This window comes from Chiloscyllium plagiosum, unplaced genomic scaffold, assembly GCF_037043375.1.
Source record: "Chiloscyllium plagiosum isolate Xiang-an unplaced genomic scaffold, Cpla_swu_hap1 HiC_scaffold_14, whole genome shotgun sequence".
Taxonomy (NCBI): domain Eukaryota; kingdom Metazoa; phylum Chordata; class Chondrichthyes; order Orectolobiformes; family Hemiscylliidae; genus Chiloscyllium; species Chiloscyllium plagiosum.
The window spans coordinates 50,839,892-50,854,740 of record NW_028270152.1 but is presented as its reverse complement, the minus strand read 5'-3'; the positions used below and the strand labels follow the sequence as shown (position 1 = coordinate 50,854,740).

Here is a 14,849-nt window from a genome sequence, read left to right as displayed (position 1 = left end):
GCCTTCCATTTAAACTGAAAGTCACAGCACACAAGGCAGGTTTAAATGCCTGAGAGGTCACAATATTTAAATTAGCACAAACCAACCAGCTATAGGTTGGCAGTAAAGTTGTTCTTTTTATAAACTTTCATTAAAAAACACTCATTAACTCGGGATGAATTCATTGCGAGTGGTTTCAAGTTTTCCTGTCTCCCATTTAGCTAAATATTCTCGTGTTGACAGGCTAGCTTGACAAGCTATCTACCTCTCCGTTTCACAGCCACTTAATTCCCCACCCCTGTCCCCTTTTTGCAGTCACTTTTCTCTATCATCTTCCCTGGCATCACCTGCAGACCTAGTGCCTCAACTGACTACTTGCTTTTTTTCCCACTGAAGGCTGTTGTCCCTCCTTCACTTATGGGTGAGTCCACAGGCAACACTCGTGGGGGCACAGCAGCTTAATTGAAAACTCCCCAGTCCACATACCGTGGTGATTGTTTTTTTTTTCCCTGATTGGGGGTACCATTGATTTATTTCTACTGGGCAATTTGGCCTTTTTGTTTTTGACCATATATTTGCTGTTTGCCCCTCCATCCATTTTGAGCACTGCTGTGATCATACGTTTTTGAGATAGTCCAAATCTACCTATTTCCATATCTTTAATATCACCCCGACTCCTCTCATCTGCTGAAACCATTATTAATGCCTTAGTTAGCTTTACCTACTGTTCTGAAACATTCCTAGTCAACCTCCCATTTTCACCTTTCATAAAGTTGTTATCTAGAACCTACTGTCCATCTCAAGTCCTGTTCACCCGTCAACCTTGTACTTGTTAATCTGCATTGACTCCCAGTTGAGCAGCGTCTCCATTTTAAAGTTCTCATCCTTGTTTTGAGATCCCCATCTATGGTTATGCCTGCCTGTCTCTCAAATCTCCTAGCCCTATCACCATCTGAGGTATCACCACAACTCTCATTCTGACATCTTGAGTAGCTCCAATTTTATTTCCTCCATCATTGGGACTGAGCCATCAGCTGCTTCCCCTAACCTCTGAAATTCTCTCCCCCGACGTCTCTGCCTCATTACCTCTTTCCTCTTTTAAGATTTTCTTGATTTGATTAGACTTATTATTGCCACATGTACTGAGATACAGTGGAAAGTTGTTTGTTTGCTAACCAGTCACATCATACATTACACAACTATGAGGGTAATGGAATAGAATGCAGAAAATAATGTAGGAGCAAATTACTGCAGATGCTGGAATCTGAGCTGAAAATAAAAAATCCTGAAAATTGCAGCTGGTCAGGAGAGAAAGCAAACTAACATTGAGTCTGGATTGCTCTTCATCAGTCAATGGATGGAATGCTAGTTTGTGTGATAGACCTGGGCTGCTTTCACAACTCTAATTTCTTAAGGTCTTGGGCAGAATAGTTGCTGTACTAAGTTGTGATGTACATGGAGAGGATATTTTCTATAGAACATCTATAAAAATTAGCAAGAACCATTGAGTACATGGTGAATTTCCTTAGCCTTATGAGGAAATAGATGCATTGTTATGCTTTCTTAACAATAGTATCGACCTGGCTAGACCAAGACGTAACATTGGTGATCTTTACTCCGAGGACCTTGAAGTTTTTGACCATCTCCACCTCAGTCTTGATAGAGATAGGGACGTGTCCTCCACTCTGCTTCCTGAAGTCAATGACCAGCTCCTTTTGTTTTGATGACTTTGAGAGATTCACCTAAAAATACATTTCCATCCAAGCATCTGTATTAATGGACCTCTTTGATATAAGTAATTGAAAAATTTATAATTAAACAGATGCCGTATTTTTTGTCTGCTCTCATGCCACCTCATGTGGTTCAATGTCAATTTTGTTTTCAAATCAAGGCCTTGTGAAGCACCTTGAGACATTTTGCAACATTTAAAAGTGCCATAAAAGTAGACAATGTAGTTGTAATTATTCTTGTTCTGTTTTTGGATTTTTTCTAAAACTAAATGTAAACCTCAAGTGAACTGCTTTACTCTTGGGTTTGTGGAATCTCTTGGAAACATTGCATGCCTTTTTCTTTATTCAGAGTACCATTGTCAAGAAGAACCTTTGGGCAGACTGGACTGGTGGTAAATACATGGTACGCAAGTACCTCCCTGATAAAATCTATCTGGGTGATGGCAATAAGTCAGCATCAGTTTTACCTGGACAGGAAGCAAAGCAAAGTAAGTTGTTGATCAAAAAAATTGATTAAAATCTGAGACTGAACATATGAGCATATTGAGAACATATAATTCATTTATTCTCCTATTCAAGTAAGATGCTGTTGTAACTTTGGAGCAGGTAGCTTCAATAAATTTTTGTTTTTGTTCTTGCAGGCAAAGATCCCATCGGCAAGAAGTCTCAGTGATATTGCAGTGGACTTGACTGATACTGGAATGCCTAAGGCTTCTAAACTGGCAAATGTGGATGGCAAGAATCCAATTATAACAGCTAGCAATGGCAGTTTAATTTCCTCTGGTACGTTCTTTGCTACATGTGCTTCCTACTTATTGTGTGAATCCATTATGGAAGAGTGCTAGTTACTGACTTCTCTTCATTCTTGACCTACACTTAATTTATCAATATTTAGCAGTTTAGTGTTTGGGTAAAATCAAATGAGAGCGGGGGTCACTTTTGTTCAGCTACAGAATGATCCCAACAGCATGGGTTCGTTTTTGGCACTGGCTGAGGTTAACATGAAGGTCTCTCCTCATCCTGTCTTCTCTCCTGATACATGATTACCCTGAGGTTAAACCACCACCAGTTATCTCTTTCTGATGATAGAGCAGCGCTATGGTCTGATAAGGCTATGGCGACTTTACCTTTTTATTTGGCTATGTAACTGAGGGAGTACCAATAGATCCTCTTGGTGTTTAGTTTAGCTTTAACATGGATCTTTCACAAAGGAAAGAAATAGAAATTGAAAATTAATGGATGAATTATTAATGCATAGTTATTTGTTGTTTAGGTATTTTTAAGGCTACAGTTACTTCCAACCAAACTGAACTCTATTGCAAACGAGTTAATTCTCCAAATCTGGAATAAGTGGTCATGCAAAATGTTATATTGAAGGGAAAACCCAGTTAGATTATATTGGATTTATGAACCAGAAAAGTTATTTCATTTTTGCCACATCTTGTAGTAATTGACCGTTGTCTTCGGCAGCTTTCTCATTTGGTTTGGTCCAGTTCAGACTTTGCACACAAATAGTAACATTGAAACAATTTAGACTGTAAGTGTGTAATTTAGAAAGTGTATTTCTTCAACTGAATTATATTTGTTTGCTTCACTAGCAGAGTGCCAAATATTTTGTCAGATATCTACCTATTCATCCTCTTGCTTATCTAAAGATTGCAAGAATACAGATTAATAGTGTTTGATGTGTAGATCCAAGCATAAATTTTATTGGCTAAAGGAATTAAGTATACTGCTACCTGTTTCGAGGATTCATTGCTCAGTGCATAACCGATCAACCAGGTCTATCCCATCAGGACCATGATGATGATCATACATCAAAAATTTGTTTTGTCAAAACACATTTTGCAACTCTTACCTGACAAATAAATCTCTTGTGGCATTGGAAAGACCAGTCAACAACATGACACATCTTTAGAAGAATTAAATTTTACTTTGAATATTCAATTTAAACATGATACAATATTCACATACTGTGTAAACTGCCAAATAAATATCTGTGGTTTTATGTTTGCAGTCTTACATAATTCTTGTATGGAATTGAATAAAATTCAGCGTGCTTTAGAAGGGTTCAGCCAACCTGACCAGTGACCAATAGCTGTGTTGAGGCCAAGTAAAATATAGCATTATTTGAGTGCTGTACCTCTTCCAGATGCTCAGCCATCTGTGAAAATCAATATGTGGAGAAAACTTCAAACAATGCACTATATTAATGGACCTTTTTTGATATATGTAACTGAAAAATTATATTTAAACAGATGCAGTATTTTCATTTTTGTCTGCACAATTGAATTCAGTATTAATGTAGAATAAAGGCAAATTATGTCTACATTAATGCATCTATGATCTAAAATTCAGCATACATGAAATAGAATTTTGTAATAACATTTTCCAATTGTATTCTGGAGAATACTCCAAAATGAAAGATCTCTTTCCATTCTGGATGGTTTGATTATACCAGAGAAGTGGTTTCCCTTGATTTTAATAACAAATGAAAGCAGTAGAATTGTTTGCAGGTTTTTATCCTGCAAGCTAATTTCTACAACTGGTGTATGTGCCAAAAGCTTTATGAAATACTGCCAAACAGAACAAGGACATGGTATGCATACAAGCTGGTGGAACGAATGTCTGTCTTGTCAGATGCTGTCTTCTAGTTCTGTTGACCACACAGACTATTACAGATCCTGTAGAGAATACATCTGTTGTTAAAAGTTGTTTTGTATTTTGACCTCCATAAAGTCACCGTTGCTGCATATAGTAATTTTCATGTTTTCTTTGATGTCAGCAATAATTATAGTGTGCATCCAATTAGGTTCTCAAGACTCTGAAGTCAGTGATGAGCAAAAGAAAGAAAAGCTGATTGAATTGAAGCAGCGTCGGAATGCTCTGCAAGATATTCTTAATCAAAGAATGGAAGAATTAAAGAGAATTTGTTTACGCGAAGCAGTAAGTAAACCTTGAAGTCGCAGGTTTAATAGTTTCCTTACTGCAGTACCTTTAAATAGTCCTTTTTAAAAACAAATGTTCATTAGATTCTTGTCTTTCTTACGACTGTGTTGCATTGTTGGTCGTCACAGTGGGAATGACTCTGTTGAGTTAGAAAATTAAGGCTGGAGCGCACAACATCCACAATGACAATCCAACAGTACTTATAAAAAAAAAAGTCCTGAACTATTAAATGCTCTTTCATAAGGGGTGTGAAACGAAGTTCCCATTGGTCCCACCGTTGTGAAAGAACCCATGCTATTCTTTTGAAGATGACCAGGGATTATTTTCAAAAGTGCAAGGGCAATATTCGTCACTTAGCCAATATTGATCATTCCACTAATATCTGCTAGTGGATGATCTGTTTATTATCACAGTTTGTTAGATTTTATTGTGCACAAATTGGCTGGCTGTCTTCTCCAGTACTTCAGTACTTGCACTCCTTTTACGCTGTGCATTCCCATTATAGGAGTTAACCGGAAAATTACCAAAAGAGTATCCACAGACATTGGGAGAAGAGCTTCCACATGTTAGACGCCGAGTGGGCACAACTTTCAAATTGGATGACACCCTGCTTCAAAATGAAGAGGTTAAGTATTGTGTCCAAGTTTTGCATTGGAAATTTGCAGTTTTAATTGCTATCCAATTTTAATGATATGGAGCTGTTTTCTTTAACACCTCTTCCCTCCGTTGGTTCTGTTCTATTTGTTCTTAGAGTATAGATGCAAAGTGTGTGACCTCCAGTATGTAACTCAAATGATTACCTTTACATTCTGTATTCAGTTTTGGCAAATCCAAATCGAGCCCAAAATTGCCCACCATGACGATGCACATCCCAGCAGCAGTCAGTAGGAGAAGAAATCATCAGGAATTGGGAGCTTTTCTCTCTTTGCAAGCAAGGAAAGAGAATATGATATGAGTTAGAAGCAGAGTTAGGCAATTTGACCTCTCAAGTCTGCTTTGCCACTCAGTCATATTGTAGCTGTTGTGCTTATGTTTTAAATTCCACCTTCCTGTCTCTTCTGTGAGAACTTTGACGTACTTGCCTGCCAAGAATCTAGTCTCGTTCTTAAAAATATTCAATTACTCCACCTCCTTTGACTTTTGAAACAGTTCCCAGGTAACCCTATAAGAGAAAATTTCCTAGTTTCTTTCCTAAAGACAACTCCTAATTTTAATCCCTATTGACTCCCCCTACCATCAATATGTCAGCCTTGTCACAACTGTTATTTACTTCAATCAAGTCAGCCCTCAGTTTTCTATACTCTGATGGAAATTATCCCAGTTCAGTTCATCTGATTTTGGTTGGCCAGCTCATTATGAACCAGGAAACCCAAGTTTATCAGACTGCATGAATCAAATAGTGTCAAACCTACTTATTGGTCGTGATATCTTTTTATCTTTTACACAAATGGAGAACTGTCATCTGGAAAGAATGCTTATGTTGCAATTATATTGACTCATTTTTAGAGGTGTGTCTCTGTGTCACAAACAGTTTACATTCTATCTGGAATATCTAATTTCTTGAATACATTTAATTGCTGCTCTCTGTCGTCATAATTTGTTTCTTTTTTTGTGTTTTAATATACGGTAACTTGTAGTAATGTTGAAATTGTACAGATTATTTTTGCATCATTAACTCTGTACATTGCACCCATTCTATCAATCTGAATAGCTTCCTGTGTGATACTTATGTTACTCTAAAATGAAGATTTTAATATTAAAGTTTGTCAGGTTGAGGAATTAGAAATGGAGAATATATAGAGATGGCAGAAAAATTGAACATATATATTGTCAGTCTTCACTGGATATAAGTAACATTTTGGAAGTAGCTTAATCAGGAATTGAAAGGGAGAAAATTACAATTACTAGGGAAGTAGTATTGAGGGGAAAAAAGTATTGGAAAAACTTTCAATTGAACTATTGATAAGTCCCCAGATCCTCATGGATTTCATTCTGACCTTTTTTGAAAAGATGTAGCTAGTGAGATATTTGATGTTTAATTTTAATTTTTCAAAACTCGTTAGATTTGAGGATGTTTCTTTTAGATTGAAAAATAGCTAACGTAACTCCATTATTCAAAAAGTAACAGGGGCAGAAAACAGGAATCTACAGGTCATTGAGCCTAATATCTATCATAGGGAAAATGTGAAAACTATTATTGGAGATGTTATAACAGGATACTTACATAAATTCAAGGTAATCAGGCAGATCCATCATGGTCCTGTCGAAGGGAAGTAGTGTTTAATTAATTCATTGGAGTTCTTTGAAGAAATTCTTGTGTTCTAGATTGAGCGCAACCAGTAGGTATGTTGTACTTAGATTTCCATAAGGTATTTGACAAGATTTTTATCCAAATTTCTTGTGGAAAATGAAAGTTCCTGGTGTAGGAGGTAACTTTTACCATGAATTGACAATCGGCAGACTAACCAAAAAGCAAAGAGTAGGAATAAGTGTTCTTTTCCAGATTGGCAGGATGTCAGAAATGGTGTGCCACTAAAGTCTGTGCTAGTGTCTCAATGTTTAACAATTTAAATGATTTAGATGAAGAGATAAAAGTTATCGTAGCAGCATTTGCTGTGAACACAAAGATATGTACAAAAATTAGTTGTGGAAAGGCCATGAAGAGCATACAAAGAGATGTACATTGGTCAAGCAAGTGGGCAAATGGAATGTATAACAGGGCTAAGTATGACGTTGTCCATCTTATCAGAATAAAAAAATTTACTGCAGTGGTGAGTGGTTGCAGAGCTCAGATGCAGAAAGATCTGGGTGTCGTAGTGCATGAATAGCAGAAGGTTGAAATGTAGATAGTTCAAGTAATCAAGAAAGCTAATAAAATGTTATTTTACGGAGGGAAAATGAATGTAAGAGAAAGGGAGGTTATGTTTCAATTGCACAGGGCATTGTTAAGACTGCATCTGGAGTACTGTTTGCTGTAGCATTGGAAGGATATTATGGTGGAAGCAATTCAGAGGTTTACTAGACTAATATGTAGACTGACTAGATTGCCTTGAGAAAAGCTAGACTGGTTAGGTCTGTATCCTCTGGAGTTTAGAAGTGTCAGTGGTGACTTACTTGAAACATAAAAGATCCTGAGGGGACTTGACCATGTGGAGGTAGTTATGAGAATATCTAGAACAAGAGTCATTGTTTTAAATGGGCAACCCCTTATTTTTAAACTGAGATAAAGATTTTTTTTTACTTGAAGCTTGAGAGGCTTTTGGAAGTGGATGCAGAATCTTTAAATGTTTTTAAGGCTGAGGTAGATAAATCAATTCTTGATCACCAAGGAGATAAATATTTTAAAGACCGGCAGGAATGTAGAGTTGAGGTTAAAATCAGATCAGCAATCTTATTGAATGGCACAGCAGTCTCCAAGGGCCAAGTGACCTAATCTTGTTCCTTATTCATAGGTTGTATTTTTGTTGACAGAAAAAAGTACAAATGATAACCATTGCATGTGTTTACATACTGTACTGAAATCACAGTATAGGAGCAGGTTTATTTCGAGGGTTTTACAAATGTCTCTAGTTAATGGTGAAATAACATCAAATTGGTGATTCTTCGCCTAACAACTTTTCAGGATCCATATTTACAAGATTTGGAGAATAAGTTTGTCATTCAGCAGAAGATAGTGGAAGCTGCAAGAAAGCTAGCCAATGACCATGAAGTATGCAAGAATGTTAAAAAGAAGAGGAAACAAGATTATGTTGATGCTTTGAAAAAGCTTCAAGACATAGAGAACTCCAGTAACGAGTATAGAATAAAATGTGGGAGGAAGCCAACTCAGAGAACCTCCCTTGTTGTTCCAGGTAATTGCAATTTAAATTTTGAATGTAAATTTTAAAATGTTAATTTGCTTAGCTGAAGTTCTTTCCCTTAGTGAATTATCTTTTTAATATTGTCCAGAATTTAACACCATGGGTCTGTCTCTCTGTAATCATTCGGCAAGTGTATTTGCTGTTATGTATTTACAATACTTGCTGTGAGAATTAAGGAATTTCTTTCTTATCTAGATGAAGTAATTCCCTCGGAGACCAGTTCCTTATCTGACACAAATACAACAGATGATGGTAAGTTGTGAACACATTTTGAAGTATTGTAACTGTTAACAGTACCACCATGTTGTGTTCAGTATTTTTGTGTCCATGGGCCGTTGGCGTTTGTCAGAAAGACCAACCTTCATTGCCTATTTCTAATTACCCTAGAAAATGAGGTGAGGAGCTGCAGCAATCCATATGGTGTGAGTACACTGCAGTGCTATTTGGTCAGGAGTTCCAAAGTTCTGACTTGCCAATGATGCCAGTATGGCAGAGCTAACTCCATAGATATCCTGGTATCCTATCACCAAGTCTCCCTTTGTTTATACGTGAACAGTTCTCAACTTCAGTACTGCCTCATTCAGAGTTCGGTACCAGATTGTCAGAGACACGGACAATCAGGGCTGCCTGATTCGATCAGATTAACAGCCCCGGTTAGGAAACTTGAATTCAATGAAGTCCAGTGGCTGACCTTATCCTGACAACTACAATATAGAGAAGAACCTCGATTATCTGAATGAGACGGACAGGGAGTATTTTGATCGTTCGAATAATCGATCTGATTGTAAACAAGCGGTAATTTGAGTGCCGATTATACAAACATTTTTCCATTATCCAGCAATGCACGCCACAATACCATTTAACTAATAACTGAATGCTGAGCTGTGTGATGCCGTTTTTATGGGACCTTGAGATCTTGTTTGGATAATCCGAAATTCGGATAATTGTCCGGGTAATCAAGGTTGTACTAAATTTCCTAGTTAGGTTGATGTGTGACTTGGAGAGGAACCTGTAGGTGGCAGTGTTCTTGAGTATTGTTGGATTGGTACTCATCCGCAAAAGTGGTGAATATTCCATTATATTGTTGACTTTGTAAATGTCAGAAAGCTAGTCTTTTGTTGCAGAATGTACAACCTCTCATCTTCTCACATGCTTTCGGTGGAATTTCAAAATTTTAACTAGAGGATATTTTTGGCAGTTAATCATTTTTACTGTTATCCAATATTTGTTGCAGATGACCTACGTGTTATGCAAAGAAAAAGATCCTTTTCCAGCCAACAACCCCTGAGACCACTTCCACCACAGTCTCTTGAGCTTAAACAGAATCGGCAGCGGAGAAGTTCTGCAAGTGAACAGCTTCATGATAAAGGCCATATAGGCCAAACTAGGTAAAGTATGCCCTGGTTCACTAAGTATCTATGCAACTATGGCTATTTGTACATGAAATGAGAACATTTTTCTGATAATTGCTCTTGTTTTTTCAACATTTGCAGCACCTTTTATAATTTATTTCTTTTTAGGCCTGCAACTTTGTCATTTTTGCCTTTAAACAGTCAATCCATTGTTCATTCTTGAATACCGGTCTATGACCTGGATACCTTGATTTCAACACAATTGGAGAAGTTAGCATTGCCAAAGATTTTCAGTAGTTTAAATGTAGCCTAGTTGAATATTTGATGGATATTCTTAAATATGCTTGGTCATTTAAATGGATTCTTTGATAAAATAATCAATTTTTAAAAATTCTTCTCAAAATTGAGGTGGTTTGCTGCAAATTACACCACATTTTATTTTATTATATATTTGCATGATTTTCATCAAAAATCATTTTAAAATTACAAAGAGGGAAAGAACAACCATCAAGATTATTAAGAGCAACCGAATGTCCATATTGGTTGAAAGGGAAAGAATTTTAGAAATATGGTGATCTGAGAAATAATTTTTACAATCTGGATTTGTCCTTTATTTATGATGGGTAAATGTTCAGTCAGTTCATAGTTGGCAGAACCTCCTCGGATAGCCTGCAAACTTTGTCAGTAGGGTTAGGGTTAAAATTGACAGATTTAAGTGGAAGAGGCTGTAAGTTGAAGAATTCATATTGCCATCCGTTACTTATGAATGGATCCTAAGGTAGGGGGTATCCGTATGTCCATTCTAGTCATCTTGAAGATGAAGTACCAAACAATAAGTTCAGCAAAGTTTTGAAAATTGGAAAGTTAAGAAATTTGTTTGTATTGAGGTCAGTGTTGGTGTTTTGTTTAGCCTGCTATTTCAGTTGGACGTTGTTCACGCCTTGCTTACATTAATCTAAATTTAAAGACGTTTCCCTATTGAATTAGCATTAATTTTTGTGTTTGATTAAGAAACTGAGGTAAAATTGGAATTGCCAAAGCACTGAATTTTTTTTTGTGCATATACATCTATTTTCACCACCAGGAAAACAACCATGTTGAAAGTTGAACATCAACAAGCAAAGGGCAATGCTGTTATCAAAAAATGAGTGAATTCTTATAGTTCCTTGTATTCTCCCTAGCCCCCCTCTTCATATTTGAAATGCCAATGAGCCAAAGATGAGGCCGCTTGATCAGTTAAAATTGTGTTCCTAACATCCAGTACACAATTTAATTTCTCCTCCACTGAACAACATTGATATTTTAATTTTGTGTGTGTGTGTGGGAGAGAGGGAGAGAGAGTCTGTTCTCTGCATTTTGGGATACCAGGTTATTCCACACTCCAGTCAGCATTGTAAGTCCAGAGGCAAGGCAGGCGCCTACTCCTGGCTCGTGTGTTGACAATTTCAACTTCAAATTTTAAAAATGAAGAATTATCATAAAAAAAAAAGACTGACTAAAAACTTGAGTAGTGATGCTTGAAAAATGGTATCTGTGATCTTGGCCATAATGTGGACCAGTTGCTGATGATGTACAATAAAAATAAAATAGTGTGGATGCTAGGAATCTGAGGAGAAAAATATTGATGGAAATGTTCAGATCTGACAGCAGCTGTGAAAAAAAGTGACAAAGTTAATGTTTCAATTCGAATATGACTCATCAGCAGAAGAGTAATGTTCAGCTCAAATGCCGTTTCTCTCCCTCTCCCTCTCCCTCTCCCTCTCCCTCTCCCTCTCCCTCTCCCTCTCTCCCTCCCTCTCTCCCTCCCTCTCTCCCTCCCTCTCTCCCTCCCTCTCCCTCCCTCTCCCTCCCTCTCCCTCCCTCTGTCTCCCTCTGTCTCCCTCTGTCTCCCTCTGTCTCCCTCTGTCTCCCTCTGCCTCCCTCTGCCTCCCTCTGCCTCCCTCTGCCTCCCTCTGCCTCCCTCTGCCTCCCTCTGCCTCCCTCTGCCTCCCTCTGCCTCCCTCTGCCTCCCTCTGCCTCCCTCTGCCTCCCTCTGTCTCCCTCTGTCTCCCTCTGTCTCCCTCCCTCTGTCTCCCTCCCTCTGTCTCCCTCCCTCTGTCTCCCTCCCTCTGTCTCCCTCCCTCTGTCTCCCTCCCTCTGTCTCCCTCCCTCTGTCTCCCTCCCTCTGTCTCCCTCCCTCTGTCTCCCTCCCTCTGTCTCCCTCCCTCTGTCTCCCTCCCTCTGTCTCCCTCCCTCTGTCTCCCTCTCCCTCCCTCCCTCTGTCTCTCTCTCTCTCTTTCCCCCCCCCCTCCCCCTCTGTCTCTCTCTCTAAAAGCAGCTTCTAGGCCAGCTGAACATTTTCAGCACAGTTTTCTAATGCGAACAGGCAAGACAACAGACCCTCATGCATTTAAATTGGTCACAGATAACTAAATTTCTGATTCTGAAGCCCTGATGAAGATGGTACAAGGTTATCCTAGCTTCTGTATTGATTTAAATCGATCTTCCTCTTGCAGTTTCAACAGGTATTTTTGTAATCCAAGATGCTCAAAGCCACCACTGTAATGAATATTAATGTCAGACATCAAATGCAAACTTTAGTTTATCCAAAACTTTGCAACCTGGATCATTCAATGTGCTGCCCCATTTATCCATTTGCCCAGTGATTACTGGCCTACATTGTCATCTTGTCTGACAATGTCTTGATTTTTTAAAAAAAAATGTTTTAACCCCCTTTGTGGCCTATACTTTGTTTAATTTCCTCCTGTCTTACCGCCCTCTGGAGAATTCTGAACTCCTCCTCCATTATGTCTCTACATAGCCCTAATGTTAATTGATGCACCATTAGTGTTGGGCTATGCCAGCCAGTCACGAAGTGAAGTTTTCCCTTCCCTTTCCTCCACTGGTGTTCTTTCTTACCTACACTCTAATCTGCACACTCCGACTCAAATAAAAGACCTTCCACTTCCTTGCCATAATCTCTTCTTGTAAGATACTCCTGAAAACTTATGTTTCCTATGTCGTATCTCCTTACAGCTTTGTGCTGAAATTAGTTTGTTTCATAATGTTCCTCGATCATTTCACTATGTTAACTCCACTTCATAAATGTCATTTTTTAAAATGTAAGCTTATTTTAGATTTGGATCTTAACTTTATGGAGATGCATGATACTGCGCATCTGTAAACTAAGTCCTATTGTTTATGTTGTCAGTACCAGATGATTTCCATTTTATTTCGTGTGATGTAGCATGTGTTGCCTATTAACTGTACATGCCTTTGTACCAGAAGTAAACTTACAAGACTATAAAGTCTAAATAAGGCAAGAAACTGAAATAAGCAATGAAAAGCTTTCACACACAATCTAGGCATCTTTTGTAAACTAGCTTGGATATGCTGTAGCACAGCTTATATTAGTGCAGAGTATTGGAGAGCAATTAGATAATGTTAGTTTATGATAATGTAAGTGTGCATTATTGGCTCAGTTAGTAAAATCTCCCAACCCCTTCCCCTTTGAAAGGCAGCATCTTAATTAATATCTTGTAACTATTACTGATACTATTTATTAAATATTTTGCATAATTAACAAAACTGATTATTCTGCTTGCCTAACACTGCTTTTATAATCTGCAGTCTTTGGGATTTTAGGTATTCAGTATATCAACCGTTCTATCCTATGCTGCCTACTGTTGATTTTCTGTACAAAAAAATCATTGTATTTGGGTCAGATTTGTATTTTATGTAGCTGCCTCTGTGCCCCTGCAGTCAATCTGCCTTATTAATATTGTAAGGTGTTTTCCACTTGGTCAAAATCTGTGCAACTATTTTGAAAGTAGAGAAGTGTAATGTTGTACCTGACTGCTGTATCCACATCCAAGAACTTAATTTTACCATCCGCACAAAGGAATGAAGTTCTGTCAGTAAATATAATTACCTCAAGAGATCCTAGGTTTGCATTGTTTTTGGTTTTGGTCATTTGAAGAGAAATTTTGCCTTATTAACTATGCTGTTGCCAGACAGTGCAGTTTCTGCTTTAAAATGAGCAGTAATTGAAAATGTTGATAAGGAATAGCTAAGCTAGCTCTATTTTTTAATTTTTGGAGGGGGCTGTGATGGTATGTGGTGTCACCTGTAAACAGTAGGGGAGGAGGCCATTTGTCCCTTGAGATGTAATTCAAGACTAATCACATTTACTGTGCTGTTTTTCCTCTCGCGTTGTATCTAAATCTGTTTCCAATATTGATCCAGTTTCCCCTTTAAACATGCAATGCCCTCTGCCTCAATCACTCCCTTTGAAAAAGCATTTGCTTCAACACCTCACTGCGTCATCAACTATTTTAACCTGATGATCCCATGTCACTAAATGCTGACTATAAAAGTTGTCTTTCTCTATTCTCCCTCAAATATCTCATGTTTTTTTAAGATCTGCTTAACTTCTCATATCTGCTTAGTGAAGGCTGTCCTGTCTCCATTCTCCCTTCATAATTATAGTTGTACAAACTTAATCTCCTATTGATGAACCTACTCTGTACGTGTTCTATGGCTGTGATCTCCTTCCTATACTGGATCCCAGTGCTACACATAATAGAGGACATTGACTAGCTCACTAAGTTGAAATTACTTATTTGCTTTGTCATTTATTATTTGTTTGCAAATCAATTTTTTTAAAATGGTTTTGTATGCCTTCATTTGCGTTTTGAATATTTTGTATCCTTGAATCACTGGGTTACTGTTAATCTACAGTCATCAACATTTTTAAATTGAGTTGCTTTCTCATTCCTTGGTTTTCCTCCCACAGCTTATTGCCTGGTATATATGTTCAACTTAATCTATGGCCTATTTGCCAAGTCTTTGATTTTTACTTCCATGTTTTGAAGTTGTATTCCGTATACCAAAATCTGTTTCTTTATAAACAATAGCCCTTACCTTGAACTGCATCAAACACTTTTACAGACTGAACTAGATGTTATAACTGCACAAACAAGCCATTTAACCAATCTAGT

At 37.7% G+C, this 14,849-nt stretch overlaps 1 protein-coding gene across 7 annotated transcripts in view; it reads left to right on the top strand.

Moving 5' to 3' along the window:
* Positions 1-14,849, top strand: part of frmd4bb (FERM domain containing 4Bb) — a 377,863-nt gene that overhangs the window by 341,669 nt on the left and 21,345 nt on the right. For all 7 annotated transcript variants that reach the window (XM_087994437.1, XM_087994436.1, XM_087994435.1 and 4 more), the window contains 7 exons: positions 2,059-2,197; positions 2,351-2,492; positions 4,522-4,655; positions 5,164-5,283; positions 8,281-8,509; positions 8,714-8,770; positions 9,753-9,906. In XM_087994437.1, coding sequence (XP_087850563.1) covers positions 2,059-2,197; positions 2,351-2,492; positions 4,522-4,655; positions 5,164-5,283; positions 8,281-8,509; positions 8,714-8,770; positions 9,753-9,906 — 975 coding nt within the window. The remainder of the gene's footprint in view (positions 1-2,058; positions 2,198-2,350; positions 2,493-4,521; positions 4,656-5,163; positions 5,284-8,280; positions 8,510-8,713; positions 8,771-9,752; positions 9,907-14,849) is intronic.